Source organism: Empidonax traillii, unplaced genomic scaffold (genome assembly GCF_003031625.1).
Source record: "Empidonax traillii isolate 1590-97213 ecotype Southwest subspecies unplaced genomic scaffold, ASM303162v1 scaffold43:size1863611, whole genome shotgun sequence".
In the NCBI taxonomy this organism is placed as follows: Eukaryota; Metazoa; Chordata; class Aves; order Passeriformes; family Tyrannidae; genus Empidonax; species Empidonax traillii.
Genome location: NW_020955236.1, coordinates 692426 through 711880, shown reverse-complemented (window position 1 = coordinate 711880; position 19455 = coordinate 692426). Strand labels below are relative to the sequence as shown.

Sequence of the window (19455 nt, the reverse complement as noted above, 5' to 3'; positions counted from 1 at the left end):
CCAACAGCAGGGGAGCAGCTGCACACAGAGCACACATTGCTCTGCACACAGAGCATTTAGTGCTGAGTTTGGAGTTGGGGCCATCTCCAGGTCAGCGTAACAGCTCAGGACAGCCACTGAGGATGTGCTGCCCTCTGAAGTTGGGCACTTTTACCTGGACAGGAAACTGGAGTGTGACTTCATTCAAAACTTGTCTGAGGGAAAGCTCCAATTCCTTTCCAGCAGCTGCCTGCTGCTCTTGGAGGAGGGGAGTCCCCAGTAAGAAGGAAACAATCCAAGAGTTGGGATTCCTCCCTGTGAGCAATTTGTACTCCATTAACACTGCAGAACTCAGGGCAAAACACAAGGCACGCTCACCTCATCCAGGACTCTTCATGCTTTAGGCACTCTAAGCACGAGGGAAATGCACACTCAGTGCCCCTCCCGAGGCCGCTCCAGTTTCTCCCTGGGCCAGGTGGCTTCCCAGGGGCTCCTCCTCAGGGTGCCGATGCCAGCGGCACGGACGGGACACAGCACAGCTCGAGCTGCCACCGAGGGGGTCCGGCTGTCGTGTCCCTCTTGAAAAAAAAATTCTCACAGAAATGAAAAAGCAAACAACCAATAGTGTTAACAACCAGGGTGGAAGAGTCTTTGCCCTGTACTAGGTGCTGGACACTGCAAACAAACTTCTAACAACGGCACGGGTCCTTTTTTGGTTTCAAGAAGCTTGTGTTACTGTAGTTAATGCGAGAACAAGACTGTGGACTTGTTATTCAGCACAGAACAAGTCATCTAGGAGCTTCCACGTCCCAGGGTGGCAGCAACTGTTACTACAAAGCTCGGGCTCCGTTTGCAGCAAACAGTCCCCAAGGGAACAGCGAGGGATCCCTTCGGGAGGGTCTGGAACCACCCCGAGGTGTGCGAGGTGAAACCAGTGAGGAGCTGCCGCGGTGCTTTACGGGAGCTTCTGGGCACGGCTCTGTGGGATCCACTGCAGCAAACAGGACACTCAGGGCTTCAGTCACAGGTGCTGCAGGGCTTCCTGGCCTTGTTCCATGTAGGAGTCGTCCCTACTCGAATTTGACCATTCCCCAAAAGTCCCCTGGAAGTGGACGTTTCTCTGCGCCGCCTGCAAACGTTTCTTATCGCGGGAGAAGAAGCTAAACCTGCCGGGAGGGGAGAGAAAAGAAAGGAGAGCGGTTACCACCCTGAAAACACTTCCAACACCCTCCCCCCCAATACACAACAAAACACAGAGCAAAAAAATCTGTCCCATCTGCAAAAAGTCAAGGCAGAGCAGCCCCCGGAGCGCGGTCAGGATGTTGTTAGGGATGGAGTCACGGCAGTCTCGAGCAGTTTGGCTGAGGAAGCTTCAGATAAGCTGTAAATGCTGTTGACTTTACAAGGTGCAGGTACCACTCAGGTGTTCATCCCCCCTCCCCAGCCCTCAGGTAAGGAAGCAACACGATACAGGTTAGTTCCTGGGCATGAGTAAAGTGGTATCTTTGCATTAAATCCGGATATTTGTGGATAGGAAATTGTTTTTGAAGGGTGTCAAAGGATCTCATTCGTAAGATAAGAAAAATAAGTCCCCACATTTTTTTTCCCAGTGTTCAGATTTTGATTCACAGACTTGATTTCCTGCAAAACTAAAGGAATAAAGGCACCACTGTGCACGGGGGGTTTGCAGGATGAAGGCTGAAGAAATGCACCTGAGCGTGCACGTCATTCCCTGTCCCACGGCCTGGTGCTCGCAGAGAAGGACGCACAGGAACCAACAGCCACTTCGGCCACCAGCAAACTGCCAGCCACAAACACGGGTGGGAAAATCCTTAGGATTGTTTTATTTGTGTGGGATGAAGTTACTGGATTAGGCAAAGTCAGTGTTTGCTGTGAGTTCAGCACGAGGGGTGTTAGTGCAGGGTTTGGGTCTGCTGAGAAATGCAAAAGTTGGGGTTCCAGCTCCCAAAGGACTGACAGGGGCAAAGATTGTACCAAGTGTCACACAGCTGGGATCCAGGCCAGGAACTCGTAAATGCTCCCACAGGAAGGGACTGTGCAAATACAAACTCAGCTTTGGCAGGTGGCGGAATATTGGGTGGGGCATAAACCTGAGCCTGAGTCCACGCCCCCCCATCCTCAGTGTCCTCCCTCCCTCCTCCCACACTCCCTTCCATCCCTCCCAGCACCACCATCCCAACCATCCCCACGATCCCAACCGTCCCAGCTGCCTCGTGCAGCCCAGGGAATTCTGCCTTCCATGTCTGCAGTCACACAGGAGGCTGGAATTGTGGCAGAGGAGGTTTAAGGCAGCTCTCCTGGAAAAGCATCCCATCAGATATGCAGATGGGCACAATGATAATTACTGAGAATATTGAGAATAATTATTTGCTGACTAGAAAGTGATACAGAACACCACACGAGTGCAATGCCAGGCAATTGATGTTGCCAGCAGGAGCTGAACTTTTGCATTTCCTGGCTTCAAATGTGCAGCCTTAATGGTGAAGGAAGTCTGTGGCACTTCATTAACCTCATACTCTCCTACCACCTCCATCCCAGGAGCCCCTGAATTCACACCCCTAGGGAATGTATTTTCAGGGCCAGAGCCACTTCCAGCTGATAAAAGAAGCTTTTAGTGACCAAGGCTTTGTGCTGAGCACTGCGCTCCTGCCTGGGAGCAGGAGCTGTCTGGGAGGCCACACAAAGGACTGCTGTGTTTATGCAGCAAGTTTTAAATGGCAAAGTTCAGTAATTTTTCACTTTATCATGAAAATAAGGCAAGAGAAAAATATGTTTGTAAGATCCCTAAAGGGTTCAGCTTTTAAAATTCCTCCTGAAACAATGCCAATTGTGTTTATGCCTAGAAAATTCTCCTGGAGGATGTTTGGGGAAAGCCTGTCTGTGTGGAGAGGAAGGGAATTGAAATACTGGGGTGCTGCTGTAAATATAAAGTCACTAAAGCAGCAGTTCTAAGGCAAAGAGACTGCACTGACAATTCTCAGTACATCTTGCAGGGAGAGCCAAGAATTGGATGACAGAATGGTTTATGGAGTGTACACTGTTCCAAAATACATCATTAGAGAAAAAATATACAGGGCATAGATAGAAAGCCATGGAAGCAACAGCCTGTAATTAAAATTAACACTGGGAATTAATGTAGAAATCAGCCACTCCATTCTGTAACTCCAACTAACTGGAACAAATCATCAGCAGTGAGTTTCTCAAAAGGCACTGGTGAGCACTGGGATAGCCACGCTTAGGAAGCAGAATTAACAGATGCTGGTTAAAACTGCAGGTTGCACCAGTTTTCCAAGGAATACTGATGGGTTTAGCATGGCAACATTAAGGCAAAAGGGGATAAAAGGTCAATACTGAGGATGAGTTGGGGACTGTGATGAGTGGAGGACTGACTGGTCGTTCTGATGGATCCTGGGGGATCCCACAGGCACCAGGAGAATGCAACCAGCAGGGAGTGTTAACAGGGGGTCATGCAGGGGGAAACCACAGTACCAAACGTTTTTAAACAAAAAAATTCCTACAAGGGACACAAGTCTTCTGATGGGCTGCAATGTGGGATCGTCTGGAATCAACCCAGCTGCTACCATGGGCATTATGGCTGTAAAGATCCTGGGCAGGAAAGGACAGACACAGGAGAGGTGAGACTGGAGCGAGGGAAAGAAAAGCATTCCATGAAAAAAGAGAAGGCAAACACGATACACAGGGTTACTTGGAATTCCAACAGCAGGGACACGGGACGGGGAGAGGCGGATCTGCATCACCCAGGACAGCTCTTCCTGGGGGAAAACTCTGCTTTAGAGAACAGTTCCAATTGCTTTGGGATGTCTAAAAGATACCACTTTTCCTGGTGTGAGGCAGCTGCCACCTGGCTTGGATTCCATCAGGGTGTCCCCACCCCCAGCAGTGCAGAGCAGAGGGAATGTTCACTTCCCAAGAGACAAACAGGCACAGGCACAGTGAAATGGAGGATGAAGAGGGATGGTAAGGAATACAAAACTCTGCTGTGACTACTGGGTGTTCACAGGAAAACGGGGTTACAGAGGACCAGCGTCACAGTTCAATTTACAGAAATGAGAGTCGAGAGTTTCAAGTTCAAAGCCAGCACTGCAGGTGACATGTTGAAAGAACCCCCTGAGAAAGCCGAGGGTTAAAGGGCCTGTGTGTCTATTCCAAAGGAACCTGATGGTTTCACATGCAGGGAGATGCCAACTGCAGGCACTGAGTGCTGAAGGGACACCCTGCAACCGCCCTGCCAGGGACACTGTGGAGTTGCTCCCAGCAGGACTGGCTCTTGGTGAGGCTTCAGCACTTCCTGAGCATTAGACAATCCATGCAGCTGAGAGAGCTGAGAGCTCTGTGCCCAGACACCCCCCTGCCAGCACCCCTGCACCGTACCTGCAACACCCTCTGCTCCCCTAAGGATTCTCCTCACAGCTTCTCCCTCGGGCCAAATAATTTTTTGAACTGTGGACTAATGTCAATTAAAGATTAGGTTGAGATCACGAGAGGCGTTTCACCTGTGACCAACAGCAGCTCTCCCCAACAATCCCTAACTCCTGTTCTGAGTTAAACCCAAAAACAAACAAGCAAACACTGCTGGATCGTGGGCAGCAGCCAGGATTGCTGTTTTTATGCCATGTGGCACATCCTGAGCTGCACAGCTCACACACACACACACACACACACACACACATCAGCTTTTGTAGAGTGGGAGAACACTCCTGGCTGTTTGAGGCATGACATCAGAGACAGACAAGCACGTAGCCTTCAGGAGAGAACAAAAGGGCGTTTTCTGCTCCAAACAGAGGGAGCGTTTTTAATCCTTGGACTTTTCCTCCTCGCTAAAGCCTCCTGGTTACATTATTTCATTAAAACTCTCATGTGATGGGGGAGAGACAAATGTAGAAGTCAGTCAGGCTGAGATCAGAACTCAAACGAGCCAACCCAGGAAAAACTGCTGATTTCTGTAACTTGTGCTTCCCTTTCTTTATGGAGAATCACCTGAGCACATCCTGGAGGGCACAGGCTACAATTTACACGTGGCTCATTCCCTCAGACACTGTGTGGGGAAGGGAAAAAGGGCAAGGCTAAAACTTCCCCTGAGGGGACCAACAGGGCCTCCTGTTTTTGTACTTCAGCTTAAATGAGGAAGAAAAGTCTGAAATGGAAGGGAAAAGAAAAACAAAACACTTTGCTGTGGGAAGGCTCTCTGCACAAAGACAGCAGCACTTCAAGTTTTCACCCCACCTTTAGGCACAGAGGGTTTCTGTGCCACTGTCTTTGTTCCCCAGGAATCCAGAGGTATCCTGGGGGGAGAGAGAGAAGGAGCTCTGGAGACACCTCAGAGCAGGCAGGGACTGCAGGGACAGACAGGACAGGACAGGACAGAGGCTACACTTGTGTTCTTTGCTTTTCCCAGCAGTGACATTTCCTGTCCTTTTAAAGCCCATCTACAAGGACACTGATGACAACACAGAGAGGGGAGGGGGGAGAAAATAAACCCACACCAGACAAATCCTGTCCAGACAGGCTGCAAGAATAAGACAAACCTGAAAACTACTACACCCTTCAGATTACTCAGGCAGACAGTTTTCTCTTATTTAATCTGATGGCTACAGGGAGAGAGAGCAGAGAGAAACCTGGGACAGAGCAGGACAGCTCAAGGAAGTCATTTCGGCTCAGGCAGAGTCAAAGCTAATTCCTCCCCAAGGTGGGCTCTGTCTCTCAGCCTCTGTTTACATTTTTATGCTGCCTTTGCTTCATCAAACACAAACTGCATGAGCTGAAACCAACCATTCCCCACGAGAGGGTAAGCTTTAAAAAGTACTAAAATAAATGTAAAAGAGAAGCTTTACAGTGGAGATCTTGTGTCACAAAGTTGCTATTTTTATACAATCCCAGTTGCAGGATGAACACTGAGGTCCGAACTCGAAGTGTATTTTCTAGTCATGTGAGAGGAAGAGTTCTCTGAGCACAGGCAGAGTTAATAATAATAATGAAAATAATCAGCAGTGCCCTCCTGACTTCACGGTGTTTTGGGTCAGTCCAGATCTTCCAATGGAATTTATTCTCACAGGGCTGCTGGAGTCACTAAACAAGGACTGGGGACAGGATGGAATCCTGGATTCTTCTGTGGAACCAACTGCCTGTTCCAAACCCATCTGTGCTGTTAAAAAGCACAAAAATCCAAAGAGGTGTTTGCTGTAGGGTTGGGAGACTTAATCTGGGGTAAATAAATGTACAGGAGAGAGTTTCCATGGACAGATGGACTGGCTAAGCCTGTGATTTTCTAATGAAGTGGGAACTGCCCAGCCCTGGCAGGGAGCTTTGGTTTCACAAAACACCTCAGAGGAAGGTGGGGTTCTTTTACACCTCCCCTCCAGCAGAGAATTTGCTCAGCAAACAGAAGGTTTTTGTGCTGTTCCCACAGGGTCTAAAGGCTTTGATCAACAGGGAAATGGGCACAGTGAGCTCGTGGGGAAATATAATCCCAGACTGAAAGTTGTCCCAGATCTAGGCATGAGTTTTGGCCAAAGCCAAGTGCTCCTTCAGTGTCTCTCCCACAGACAGTAGGAATGTGGTTATCTTAATTTTAAAAGTCTTTAAAACTGTCCTACCCATAAGAAACATTTAGTATTTGCAGACTATACCAAATATTCATAGAAAATATGCTACTTACAGTCGTTTGATTCCAGATTCAGGTTGAGTTGAGGGTTTTGGCTGAATTATGGGGGGAGGTTGAGGGGGTCTGGTTTCTTCTTCCATTTCCTCACTTGAAAGAAAGGAAAGATAATTAATGTTCTCCTTCCAAGCCACTTTAAGGTCTACAATTCAATCTGAGCTGGCACTGGAGATGAAGGAATGCAAAAGGATCTGTTCCAAACTCATTCAAATCAACTGAAGATTTTTCTCCTCAGAAAGGAACAGCCCCAAGAACTGGCTCTCTGTTCAATATTTTCTTCCCATTGTGACAAAGAGAGGGAGAAGAGGAATGGATTGAATAAATCATCTAGAATTTTCATTTGAGACCCACTCTTACCCTCACATTTAAAGTTCAAAAGGATGAAATGTTTGTAATCTTTCCAAGATTTGAGGGAAAACCTGGGACGCAGGGAAGGAACGTGGTTTTACCCAAATTTGAGGTTCAAACCAAAGCCATATCCCTGCAACCTCTACTTAAACCTTTGCAGAAACAAGAGCTTGTTGGCTCCCCTCTGTATTTCATGCAACAGGAGAGGGGATCTGACCCACCTTTTGTAATACAGAAGCTCCTCTTGAAGTAAAAACACCCTGGATTTCAGCTCGTTCCTCTCGTGAAGGACGTCCCGCAGCTCCTGCAAGGTGAACCTCGGCCGATTGGGATCTTTCAAGTCCAGTGCCATCTTTTCTGACTCTGACAGACACTCATCATTGTTTGGTTCTGCCTGGGGGGGGTGAAACACGAGCTTTAAATTCATCCTGTGAGTGCAGGTTGGAGGAGTCTGAGGTGTTTATGTGGAATTTGTTTTTCATGTTAAAGGCTTTCAGAAGAACAGCCCAGGGATCTGATCCCTTGGTGGTTTCCTGTGCACGTGTCCAGACCTGGACACAGAGTCCAACCAGAGGGGATAAAGGTTTTTTGTGGAGAAATTCCTGCCACAAAGCCCACTGGAAATGTCCAATTTTTGATAAACGAGCCAGTTGAAAGAATTCATTCTTTTAACAAATGGGGTAAATCAAACATCAGCCTTTTACATAAACACTGAAAAAAGCAACACAGCAAAGGTCACGCAGTTCCTTCCAGCTCCTCCCTCAAATAGATGGCTCCTTGGGATGCAAACGCATCATGTGGAGGGTTAAGTTTATATCCCTCTAATGCCTTCATGCAGAAAGCAGGAACGGTGTTAGCACCAGATCTGGCTACAGAGTGGAAGAAAACTGCAGATGAGGGGGTCACACACCCGTCCCCTTCTCTCTCCTTGTCCTCTAAGAAGAGTTCACTGGGAGCTTGGAGGAATTTCATCTCCTACCACTGAGTTTCTGGGGCTCCCAACAAGCCAGACCTTGCTCTGTAGGCTCATGTCTGCATTCCCAGGCCGGGGGGGGTGTTTCCTGGCCCCTCTAGCACTTGCCCAGAACTCTGAGGTGCAAACTGCTTGTGAAAACGTGGATTTCTAACAGTGCAGATAAATGCAGGACACTCTGTGCCATAGAAGTGCATCTGAAATGTAGCAAAGCCCATCTGGAATGGGCTGCTTTTTGCAAGGACTGATAGAGGCCAGCACAGCAAATCAGAGCTGCCAGCTCAGCCACCAGCAATCCTTGCAGGATGCAGAGATCGGAGTCTCTGAGCCCCTGTGTGGGATGCAAGGTGGAAATTTGAGGAGCTAAGGACTGAAATTCCTAACCAGTCCATTTTTTTTAAGCCTGATCCTACCCTCTTTTCAGGTTGTGTTTGTGGAACAGTTTTGCCATCTACTGATAGGTGGTTTCAGGTTGGTGCAGTGGGAATTCCCAGAGCAGGGATGAGGCACTGGAGTGATGCTCACCTGGGCACTGTTTGACCACCCCTCCATCCAAGCACATTCCTTTGCACAGACTACAGGGAATAAAGATTGATGCAACCCAACAAGAGCTTTTCCTCCTCTTCACCCCCCATTTTATGGTCTGAGCTGATGTGTCTTGTTTTGGTTGTACATTTGCCCCACACCATCACCCAAAGCAGCTATTTTTGCTGGATTTTGCTCCAATCAGCAGGGACTGAGCAGCCTGCAGCCAAATGTCCTTGACTGAAGCCAACAAGCAATGTCCCTTCAGGAACATGCAGCTATTCCAGCTTTCTGCTTGCCACTGCAATTCCTGTCTGAGCTCTGTCCTGGCAGAGGGAGCGGGAACGGCTCTCATTAGAAGAGTTGCCATTGCCACGGAACTGATGAGTTGGGGAGAGGTGAAGAATGAATCCTTTCTCTGCAGACACTGAGGACACTTTCACTCCTGCTGGCGCCAGGCCTGGGCTCCCCAGCCCCATTTACAAAGCTGGGTGTCCTGGCTGAATTAACAGCAGTGAAATAACCCTTTTCATCACTAATACAGTGCTTGCCCAATTCAGTGACATGTTAACACAACACTGGCTCTCACAGTCCAGGGGGGACCAAGGTACCCCCCGGCCTCTGCTTCCTGATGCACATTCTGCCCACTGCCAGTGAAGTGGGTGTTTCACACTCTCTTTTGAGGCAATGATTTGTTCTGATAGCTGGCAAATTCTGTGCTCTGGTGTGTGACCCGAAGGGTGTAGGATGAGCAGCCACATCTAAGTGCAGAGCTGTGCCCTCACTGCTGCCTTGTGCTGCCACTCTGCCTTCTGCAGGGCTGGTTCCCCCCTTCAGGAAAGAGGGGTTTGTTCCACTGGATCATCATCCACACTAACAGGGTCCTTCCTGCCCAGTGCAGTGAGTGACATCACTCCTGTCACACCTGAACACAAAGTGCTGTCCTCAAGTCCCACCGTTGCCCCTGGTGCGCATCAATCCCATTTACCTTTATCCAAAGGGGTACTCGGTATGGAGACCAAATCCTTTTAAAAAACCCAGTTTAAAAGTGATTTAAAGTGCCTCTTACCTTCCCTTCCTCCCCGTTGTGGCTCTCCTGGCTGTCCTCACCCTGCAGTTTCTCTCGGAGCTTGCCCAGCTCTGCCCTCAGGGTGCCCATCTCCTGCTCCTTGGTTTGCAGATACGCTTCCAGCTCCACCTTCTGCTCGATCAGGGCCTTCCCCTGCGCCTCCACCACCGTGATCCGGTGCCTCAGGTCGTGGTTAATCTTCATTAACCTGTTCTGCTGCTGCTGAAGCTGCAAAACATCAGTGCAAGAGGTCATCAGCCATCAGCCATGGTGACCCAGTCCCAAACATCGTGTTAGAGAAAGAGGGGGTTGGATTTAATCTGGAAAATTCTCCTCAGATTAGTTTGGTAATATCTAATGACCTGCTACAGTTTCAGTCACCCAAATTTAATTGGTTTCTAGAGGAAAGAGGCATTTTTTCCCCAGGACAGGGAATTCTCCAGCCAAAAGCACATCCATCGCTTCTTATAACTTCAAGAAAAGCCAGGTTGAAGGATAAGGGTGTCTTATGGAATTCTGGATGAAATCTTAACCCTGAGTAGAAGAGACACAAGGCAGAGGAATCCTCAGTGTTCAGTTTACAGGTCCCTTGCTTTGAGCTCTGGGGCTCTCCCAGGACAGGATGTGACTGCTGGGTGTGTGTGGACAGCCCCAATCCCAAGGGCTGCAGCACCTGCAGGAGGCACCTGGGCAGAGCAGAGACCACCCAGGCCTGGCCCTCACCAGGGCAGAAGAGCCCCATGGCCTAAGGAGAGGAGGCAGCGTGAGGATGGGAAGCAAAATTTGGGTAAGGAGGTCATTGCTTCTGACACAGAAAGTGCCAAGATGTGATGAGATCCCAGAGCCACTTCTGAGATTCATCTGAGACTGAACCTGCAACAGAAGTCACTGCTGGCAGAAGTGCCCTGGGCTGAGCTCAGGCCTTTTCCTCCCAGCCCCTTCCCACGCAGAGGGAACCCCCACAGCATCCCTGCAGTGGGAATGTGTGTGTGGGGAACCCCACAGCATCCCTGCAGTGGGAATGTCTGTGTAGATAACCCCCACAGCATCCCTGCAGTGGCAATGTGTGTGTGTGCAGTCCCTGCTGCCACCTCTGCACACAGAATGTGCACAATGCACAGCAGCCCCCTCAGGCAGAGCAGGCATCTCTGGCAGACTGAGACTCTGGCATGGCTTCCACTTCTACACTAACCTCAAATTTAAAAGCAGGCTGTGGAAGATGGGTGAGAAAGAAGAGAAATAGGAAGGCCAAGAGCCACTTACAGCCTCTACATCCTCATTTTTAAGTCCGAGTTCCCGGTCCTTTGCTCTGATTTCATCCCTCTGTTTATCAACCACTTCCTTCAGCTTCTTCATGACTTGCCGCTCTCTCTCTGACATCCCTGGTTAAAAAACCAACACAAATCAAACCAAGGACATTGAGGAGCTGCTGAGGCTGAGAACAATAGCAGTGTTCAACAGTAGGACAGTATTTAGGTAAAGACTCTGGAAGTTGCCTGCTGGTAAAATTACAGAGCTGGTGGAAGATGCTTTAAAGGTTACACAGATAACACAATCCACTCCAGAAAGCCACTGCACAGAAACTCCTTAAAAAAGGAACTGGCAGTCCTCAGAAACATTTGTAACAGTGCAGTGCCACTGCTGCACATTGCTGCCTCAGGAGTTTTACATCAATGTTCACACTGTGCCCCAGGGAGCTCAGTTATCTGTGTGAAAATCTGTGCAATCAGCTGGCCAAGGCCCTGTGAAAATTGTAAAGAAGACGGTCTGGATCCTCAGCAAGATGTAAACAACAGTCACTGTGGTGGATACTGTCTGGATCTAAATCAGCTGAGGAGCACTGGACTAGAAGGATTTTTTTGCTGAAACCCAGTTTTGTGTTGGGTGAAATCAGGACCTTCAGGGGGCACTGAATCCAGAACAGAATATCAATCTGAATTATGCTCACATATTTTATCCTCATGTTTTGCCCCCATCCTATTGTGTAATGATTCATATTTTAAAATAACTGTACTTGAGAGAAAAATCCTCCATGGGATTTCAGGGGTGAAAGATGTTCTGAACGTTGCCAAGAATCCAACACTGATCCTGTCTGAAAACAAAGGAAGGGTTACATTAACCTGGAAAAAAACCAGGAATCATCCTTCCATGTGCCATTATGGAGATAACTGGATGTGGCACTGCAGTGATGGGCTCCTGGGGCAGACACAGAGCAGAGGATTTAATCTGGTGAGATGATGAATCCCCTGCTCTGGCCTTCCCTGACAGTGGCACAGAGACAGGTCTGACAGTCCGAAATTATCCCATAAAATCACCCTGCACAACATCCTTGGCAGATGAAACCCAGGGCAGTGTCTGCCTGCTCTGGCCAAAGGCCAGCCCAGGCAGGAGCTCAAATCCAGGGGCTGCTGCTACTTCTGTTACCTTTGGCAAAGTGTTTTATTATGCAGGTCCTCATCTTCTTCCATTTACGAACTGTGGGTGGTGATAATTCACTCCCCACTCCGGGGTGGCTGGAAAGCCTCTTCCTTTTTAATATATTAAAGCAGTTCCCACCTCAGAAATATGCTCTTTCTGCATCAAATGCATGCAACCAGGCAGGTCTAACTTTCTAACAGCAGCTCAGACTTTCTGGTTTTGTTCTTCCCTCATCAGAGGAATCCAGAGTTGCTCCATGAGAGAATTTGGCTGCATTCCTGGAGGAACTCCATCTCCCAGCTCAGCTACAGTGGGATCTGCTGGATAACACAGCAGGGCAGGACACAGCTCAGAGAGGCAGTAACTGGTGGGTGTGCTCTCCTCAGCAGCTCTGGGCTCCCTGTGTACCAGGAAAACAGGGATCCAGCAGCTCTGATCCCTCACTGTGGAACTGCACACAACAGGGAACTGCCCTGCTGGGAAAGGGACTGGTGCTCGTGGCTGGCTGGGAATTTGGTTCACAGGGCATGTTCCTGTCAAACCCCAGACAAGGAGTGCCAGTGCCATGGTGTTCTGTTTCTAGTGTTACACTCTCCTCTCTTTTAATTCTGGGGTACATTTGCCTGCTCTATTTCTGGACCCTGCTCCTTGTCAGCCCTGTGCTCTGGGTGTTAGCTCTTTGAGGGGTAATTTGGATTCTCTGCTGTGGTACCAGCTCACACCCACCAGGGAGGACTCCAATGGGAGGGGAAAGGAAAGGTGGGAAGCGTTTGTGAAACAGTCACATCTCCTTCCATTTCCTCAAGCGCTGGGAAGGAGGAGAGGGAAATCACTAAGTGCCCTAAATGTAAAATAATTATCTCTAAATGATTCAAACTCTAATAACTGCAAGATCTTAAATGGCACACCCAGCCAGCTTCCCCAGGCACATCCTATGAGCAGCTTCCTGTGGATTGCTGGGATCCCAGCATTGTTCCAGCAGGAGAAAGGAAAGCAGCCAGGAGGGGAACACCAAGGGAAAAAAGAAAAGAAACTGGGGAAAAAACCCCAAACCAAACGAAAAACAAACAAAACCCTCCGTCCTTTACGCTTAGGGATCTGTTAATGTTGTGTTCACACATCTCACTAAAGCCAAAGTGCCAGGCAGGGCCTGGGGCACTGCACCACCACCTGAACACCTGGAACAAGTTCAACTCCACTTTGGAAGGGCACTGGAGGTTCTGCAGCACAGGAGGGTCACACAAGTGCTGCCTGTCCCCTGCCACAGGCAGACTGAGCCAGCAGCTCCCTGCTGCACTGACACAGCCTGCTCGGCCTGTTTGACACACTTGGATCAGCTTTGCTCGTGGCATTTTCCTGGGATATTCCACTCAGTCAGCACCGGCAGGCTCAGCCTGAGCTCGGGAGGAGTCGCCTTAATGGGTGGTACAGACTCATCTTCAACCCCTCCTGTGTGGTTTGTGTTGTTCCTTCCACAGGAACCCTGCTCTGCTCACACTGTTTGGATCCTGCACACCCAAATCAGCGGCCTCTTGTTGGCTGTGCCAAAAAAATGCATGGTGAGTAAGGAGGAGCTGCTGCTCCCTGGGGCCAGTGCTGAGGGGAGACACAACACTGAACTGGGGTGGGAGCACTGCAGTCTGGGCAGAGCCAGCCCAGCTGACACAGCTTGCAGCTTGAAAACCTCTCTGGACTCCCCAAGCATCACATCCCAGGGTGGACACTGCCAAAGAGCAGCAGCTCTGCTTGCTGACACTCCCCAAACAAGTCACTGGAGACAAATCTATCCCTGCTCATCAATGACGACATTTCCTAAGAGCAAAACAGACCCCAGTTATAAGATCAGGCTGATATAAATTAACCTGATTTGACTAAAACTGAGGATTTTGGTTGAAGAATATCAGCAGTCCCAGAATCTGAAGTTTGGAACGGGCTCATGGGTTTTGTTTGTGTTGTTCTACTCGGGGCAGACACAGTAAAAATAACATGAAAAGCACGTCTGGCATCTGCTTGGCTGGCTGGATGTGAGGAGTGTGGCTATATTTAAATGCAAGCACATGAGCTGCAGTGAGCTAGATGGCCCCTGGAAGGGAAAAAGAAGAAGAAAAAAAAAATAAAAGAAAACAAAGGGGAAGCTGGTTCTTTCTAACAAGATGTCAGTCTCCACGGCCCATGACTCACTGCTGCCATTCTGAATTTTAAATGGCACTTTAAAAGCCTGACGTGGAGCTGCTCGTTTGCCACTCGCTGACTCCTAAACTGGAAGTGCTGCATTTGGTTTTCCCAAGTGGTCCTCTGGGGAGGTTCCCCGGTTTTTGCTTTGTGAAGGTTTCCTCCTGCTCTCCCCAGGGCAGGTGAGCAGTGCAGTGCTCAGCCTTGGGGTGACAGCAAGTGCCACTTGCACTCTGTGGGACAGTTTCCTCCTCCCACAGCAAACCTGCACTTAATCCCAGCCTTGGGTGCCTGGAAAGGGATATCCCTTTGTTCTTGGAGCTTTCCTGGGGAGCTGCAGGGGCTCAGCTGGCTGCTCTGTGTTCAGACTGGCTGTCCCTTTGCACTCAGGACATCATGGAATGCACTCGGGATCTCAAATTCTGTGCTGGGAACAGCGGAGCAAACGGGAATCTGTTCCTCTGCTCCTGGGAAAGAGCTGCTGGCTGAGCTGTGGGTGGGACAGAGCCTGGGAATTGTTTCAGTTGCTGCACTTGCAGGCGTGTGTTTTGTACCTCCTTCTGCTGCAAGGAACTTTCCCACCAAGGGGTTGTTTCAGCTCTCCAGGATTCACCCACTCCCTGGACTATAAAATCTCCTCACTTATTTTAATTGGCTGTAAGTCCCCAAAAAGTGAGGGAAATCTAAAAGCAGGTAAACCAAGTAAAACCAGCGTCTCCTCTCCTATCAGAATACAGTGATTTCTCCTGGAATATCCCCATGCAGGGACTGAGGCAGTTCAGACACAGAAATCTTGATGTGCTGCTTTACCAACAGTTCTCCTGAACAGATCAACAGCTGCACTTGTTTCTGTGCATGGTGGTGTGAAATAACCACACTGAATGGATTATTCTGTTTGTATTAAAAAAACATAAGCAGGGCTTAAAAGTGTTTTTTTTTTGCAAAATGAGAACTAAAAAGTGACAGACCAAAAAGTGTATCTAGAGTTTACTTGCAGAGATGCTTCTCAGACAAACAAAAAGTTGTTCAGGCTTTTCTTTCCCTCCTACCTTCACCTCTTACTTATTATGTCTTCATGTATTCTGAGATTTTTCTATTCAGGAAAAAAAACCAAATAAACAAACAAACAAGACTCCAAACCCCAGACCTGAATTAATCTACAGGGAAAAAAAAACACACTAGAGCATCCAGTCAAAATATTTTGATAAGGTATAGCTTTTTATAACAAAGCCAGTATTGAATTTGAAGTGTCAAACTTGCCTTCATGCTTCTGAAACTCCTCTTCTGTGAAATTAATGTCTTTGTGAGACAAGTTTGTCATCAGTTGTTTATTCTCCTCCTGCAGCTGTGCAATTTGGGTGAGAAGGTCCTGTGCTTCCCCTCTCCAGACATCCTCCACCAGCTCTAATTCCTAGAGGGGAGACCAGGACAACACATTCACATTTTAAAACATGGTAAGAGTCTTTGACTGGACTATTTACAGTAATGATCCTATTATGGAAACCAACCAAATGAGGCTACTTTGAGTTTCTTAGAAGGTATCTGCTTTCCTAATGCCACCATGAGGAACCCAACCATCCTAGTCCCCTTTTGGGATGTGCTGGATGTAAAGACACGAGGAGATCATTCCCGGTGTTGACATTTGTGCAAGTTCAAAGGATGGTCCCTATGCTCTGTTCGGCTGTGAGGACCAGATTAAGGGGGCTGCTGTGTTAGACAACCAAACACCAGCAAACAATCCCCTCCTGCCCCCCAGGAAGCAGATGCAAAGCTGTTCCAGATGCCCCCAAGCCACCCCAGAGCGAGGATCAGGCAGTCAGGGTCAGATGTGCTCGTTGTGACCCAGCAGCGTCTCTGCTCTGAGTTTCTGTCATGAAACACAAGTGAAAATCAACGTGTGGGAGCCGCTGCAGCAGGGCCAGAGCTCCTGGTGCAGGTGGTAAACACAAGCCCAAACCATGGGGCTTCCCACGCAAACGGTTCCCTCTGGAATGTCTGAGTGGCATCTGTGGCAGCGGCAGCGGGGCCGGGCAAAGCAGCTCCCATTTGTGGGACACTCCGTGTCAAGAGCAGCTGTCACCAATCCTCACAGGGGTCAGATTAGGACAGAAAGTATAAAGGAGTCCTCAAGGAAAATTTAGAGCTTTGCTTGTTCCAAAAGCTTCTCTGTGTGTCAGGCTCCTGCAGTGGGGGGCATTCCCCGCTCCGTGCTCACGTCTCTGCTCCAAACAGAAAGCTCCATGCGGATCCCTGGAGCCAGGCTGAGTCACTGCTGACTCTCACATCCATCCACAGGCCCCTTTCCTACCTAACAACAAAACACGTTCACACAACAACCCAGCCAAGCACAGCTCCAGGCTAAAATAAGCTCTGCCGAGAGATTAAAGGACAGCTCTGTGCTTTGAATGCCTGCTCTGATAATGGGAAGTTCCTGGTGACTTTTGGGTCCAAATGCCATTTTATCCTGGCATTTATTACTGTATTGCTGCTGAAACGTTTGCAGAAAACACTGCATGGCAAAGAGACAACGAGTTACATAAAGGTGTGGTAAGCTGTGCAGGTTTAACTATTAAAAAGGACAGAAAATGTCATTAATCACCACCTCTTTTACTTAAAACTATCTCGAGAGAAAGGCAAATCTGGAATGAAACTGATAGTGCCAAACACCTGCACTATTTACAGGGATGCTGCCTGTTACAACTCTGGAGCTAAAATAACGCAGTGACCTATTTTAGCAATAAACCAGCACATTCCTCAGCTCTGAGAACACAGATAGAGCCAAACCAGAACGCTCACAACCCCCCCCCAAACACCTCAGCTTGTATCATTTAGGTGTGGCTGCACTGTAAACACACAGCTATCCTAAGGCTTGCCCAGGCAAACTTTGTCATTTACTGCTCTTGCAGAGCCCGGTGAATTGGAGCGGAGATTAAACTTCTGGCTCCTCATTAGTGGAAGGACCAGCCAGAGAGGGCAGATCCACAGTTGTGCCAGCTCAGGGAACCCCAAGCAGGGGGTGCTGAGCCACGTTTACAGGCAAAACACATTTGCACTTAAAGTTTAAGTGCTGAAATCTCATAAACTGATGCTTACAAGGACCACTAAATCTTGTCTGGGTGGGGGGTTTTGGAGGCTTTTGGGTCAGAACTGTTTCTCAGTCTGAGTTTTTATGCTTATTAGCACCTGTCCTGTGAAAGACTCTTCAAACCCTCCCACTGGAACAGAAATGATGTGACACCACAGTTCTACAGGGACTTGGTGCACAAGGAATCAACTTGATTAAAAAAATACATGTGTGTATCTTGTACTTTTTTGTTGTTAAAATATGGGTCCAGCAAACTTCCATGTGGATTGTCTGAACCATCCCTGAGCCCCTTCAGGACTCGGAGAAGCTGCCAGAGCAGAGGTGTTTGACTGCAGGGGGATCAGCTGACACCTTTAGGAAACTTTTTAACACTTCAGAAACATCTACACAGAACAACTTGTACAATGACTCTGGGCCAGTTCAGTATCCACTTCGCTCTGCAGCATTTGGGAAATATCCAGCACACTTTATCTGTTCTCCAGACCTCCTTCCTTCATGCTCTGGAGGCTTATCAAGGCTTTGTACATTAAAGATCTTTCACCATCCTTTTCAGAGACATTGCCCTGAGAGTTCCTCTGCAAAATGCTGCAGGTATTATCCTGAATTTTCTATATGCTCAGTGAAAGTCCCCTAGATTGCTCATTTAAAAACATAAAACTTGAATTCATTTGAATTCAAGCCAAATCTTGAAGTTTGGGGTCTCTCTTCCAGAAACTCCCTGTCTCCTGTTTATTCTGATTCCGTGTGTGGGAGCAGGAATGGCACGAGGCAGCAGTGATGATTTAGCACAGTCACTGGAAGAACCATTCCTTTGAATCAGTTCTCCCGATGGTTTAAAGATTGGATCTGCCACTGCAGTGACTGGAGCGTGCTGTCCTGCCACAGGAGGGTAACAGGATATGGGAAATGATCTCTACCTTGGGTTCTCATCGGAATGGGGTCAGGGAACACCATGACCTCCCCCAGACAAGCCATCCGAGGATGGAGCAGGAATTTGGGAGAGTGCTCTTCCCTACTCTCCAGCTCTAACACTGCCCTGGAATCGCTTGGTCTTCCATCTCTCTCCTGGGACTTGCCTGCCTGATGTGCGTGCCAGGAAAACTGGAGTGCTAAATCATTCCCAGCTCCGGAGAGGAAAGTGTATTCTTGCCAGTGACCTTTCCTGGCCTAGCAGGAAGCAGCACTACCCTCTCGTCAGGAGAGGGGATGGAGCAGGAATCCTAATCGGGGAGACACAAGGGGAAGGAAATGCAGGGACTGGGGAAGGGGAGGAGAATGGGAAGGAGGGAGGAAACTTCCAGGAGGGAAGGAAACACAAAACAACAACACGCCCAAACCCTCAGCGACGCTAAAGCAGGATCGGCCCGCCCGGGCCGTGCCCCGCCCGCTCCCCCCGGCATCCCGGCTCCCTCTTTGTTTTCCCGGCGGCTGCGGGAGGTTTGGGCGGCTGGGGGGGCTCCCCCCGGCCCGGTTGCGTTCTGCGGGGGCATCGCTGCCCCCGCCGCGTCCCCGCCACCCCCGCCCGCACCTTCTGGTGCTTGCGCTCCTTCTCGATGCGGTCCATCCTCTCGAGGCGCAGGCGGTCGAGCTCCAGGCGCAGCTCCTCCATCTCGGGGTTGATGTGGTTGCGGCTCACGAGCACCTCCAGGATCTCCAGCACCCGCACCACCTTGGGCATGAGGCGGGCGATGGCCTCGCAGCCGTGCTGGTCGATGACCCGCTCGAACTCCTGCCCCACGGCCGAGGCGATGTCGTACACGTCCATGACCGTCAGCTCCGCCGCGTTCTTCTCCAGCGCGGGGGAGGCCCCGCCGCCGCCGCCGTCCATGGCTCCGCCGGCCCCGCGGCTCCCGCACAGGCGGCGGCGGGGGCGCTCCGGGCGGGGCGGGCCGGGCCGGGCCCCCCTGGCAGCCGCTCCCCGGCACGTCCCGCGAACTCCGGGGCGGCGCGGCCGGGGGTGTTTAAACTTGGCCGGGCGGCGCTGGGGGAGCGGCGGCGGGAGGCGGGCGCGGCGTCCCCGCCACCTCCGCCCCGCCGCCCGCGGCCAATGCCCGGCTCGGGGCGGGCCGGGGGCGGCCCCGCGCATGTCCCCGCTCCCCGCCGATGTCCCCGGTACCCGTCGATGTCCCCGGTGCCCGCCGCTCCCCCGCTGCGATGAGGAGCCGTGGAAGTCCCTGACCCGCGGG

General features: G+C 49.9%; 1 protein-coding gene across 3 annotated transcripts; it reads right to left on the bottom strand.

Moving 5' to 3' along the window:
• Nucleotides 1–146: 146 nt before the first annotated feature.
• RILPL1 (Rab interacting lysosomal protein like 1) lies at nt 147–19237 on the bottom strand. Of its 3 annotated transcripts, none has more exons than XM_027878576.1 (8): nt 18798–19237; nt 15445–15595; nt 10858–10976; nt 9595–9822; nt 7249–7421; nt 6677–6769; nt 3519–3606; nt 1037–1145 (listed from the first exon to the last, which is right to left on the bottom strand). In XM_027878576.1, exons 1-8 carry the CDS (start codon nt 19095–19097, stop codon nt 1140–1142), a joined length of 1158 nt encoding a protein of 385 aa, XP_027734377.1. In that variant the 5' UTR covers nt 19098–19237; the 3' UTR covers nt 1037–1139. The 3 variants fall into 3 exon arrangements, with proteins under 3 accessions (XP_027734375.1, XP_027734377.1, XP_027734378.1); XM_027878577.1 differs by lacking the exon at nt 3519–3606 and adding an exon at nt 4393–4468 and having other exon boundaries at nt 1065–1145; XM_027878574.1 differs by lacking the exon at nt 3519–3606 and having other exon boundaries at nt 147–1145.
• Nucleotides 19238–19455: the final 218 nt, after the last annotated feature.

Excerpts from the sequence above, each read along its gene's own strand:
- RILPL1 (XM_027878574.1), bottom strand. The coding sequence starts at position 19,097 with ATGGACGGCGGCGGCGGCGGGGCCTCCCCCGCGCTGGAGAAGAACGCG. Across the intron at positions 10,977-15,444 it reads GGAGTTTCAGAAGCATGAAG|GGATGTCAGAGAGAGAGCGG; the intron begins GCAAGTTTGACA and ends TTTTTTAACCAG. Across the intron at positions 7,422-9,594 it reads ACAACGGGGAGGAAGGGAAG|GCAGAACCAAACAATGATGA; the intron begins GTAAGAGGCACT and ends CACCCCCCCCAG.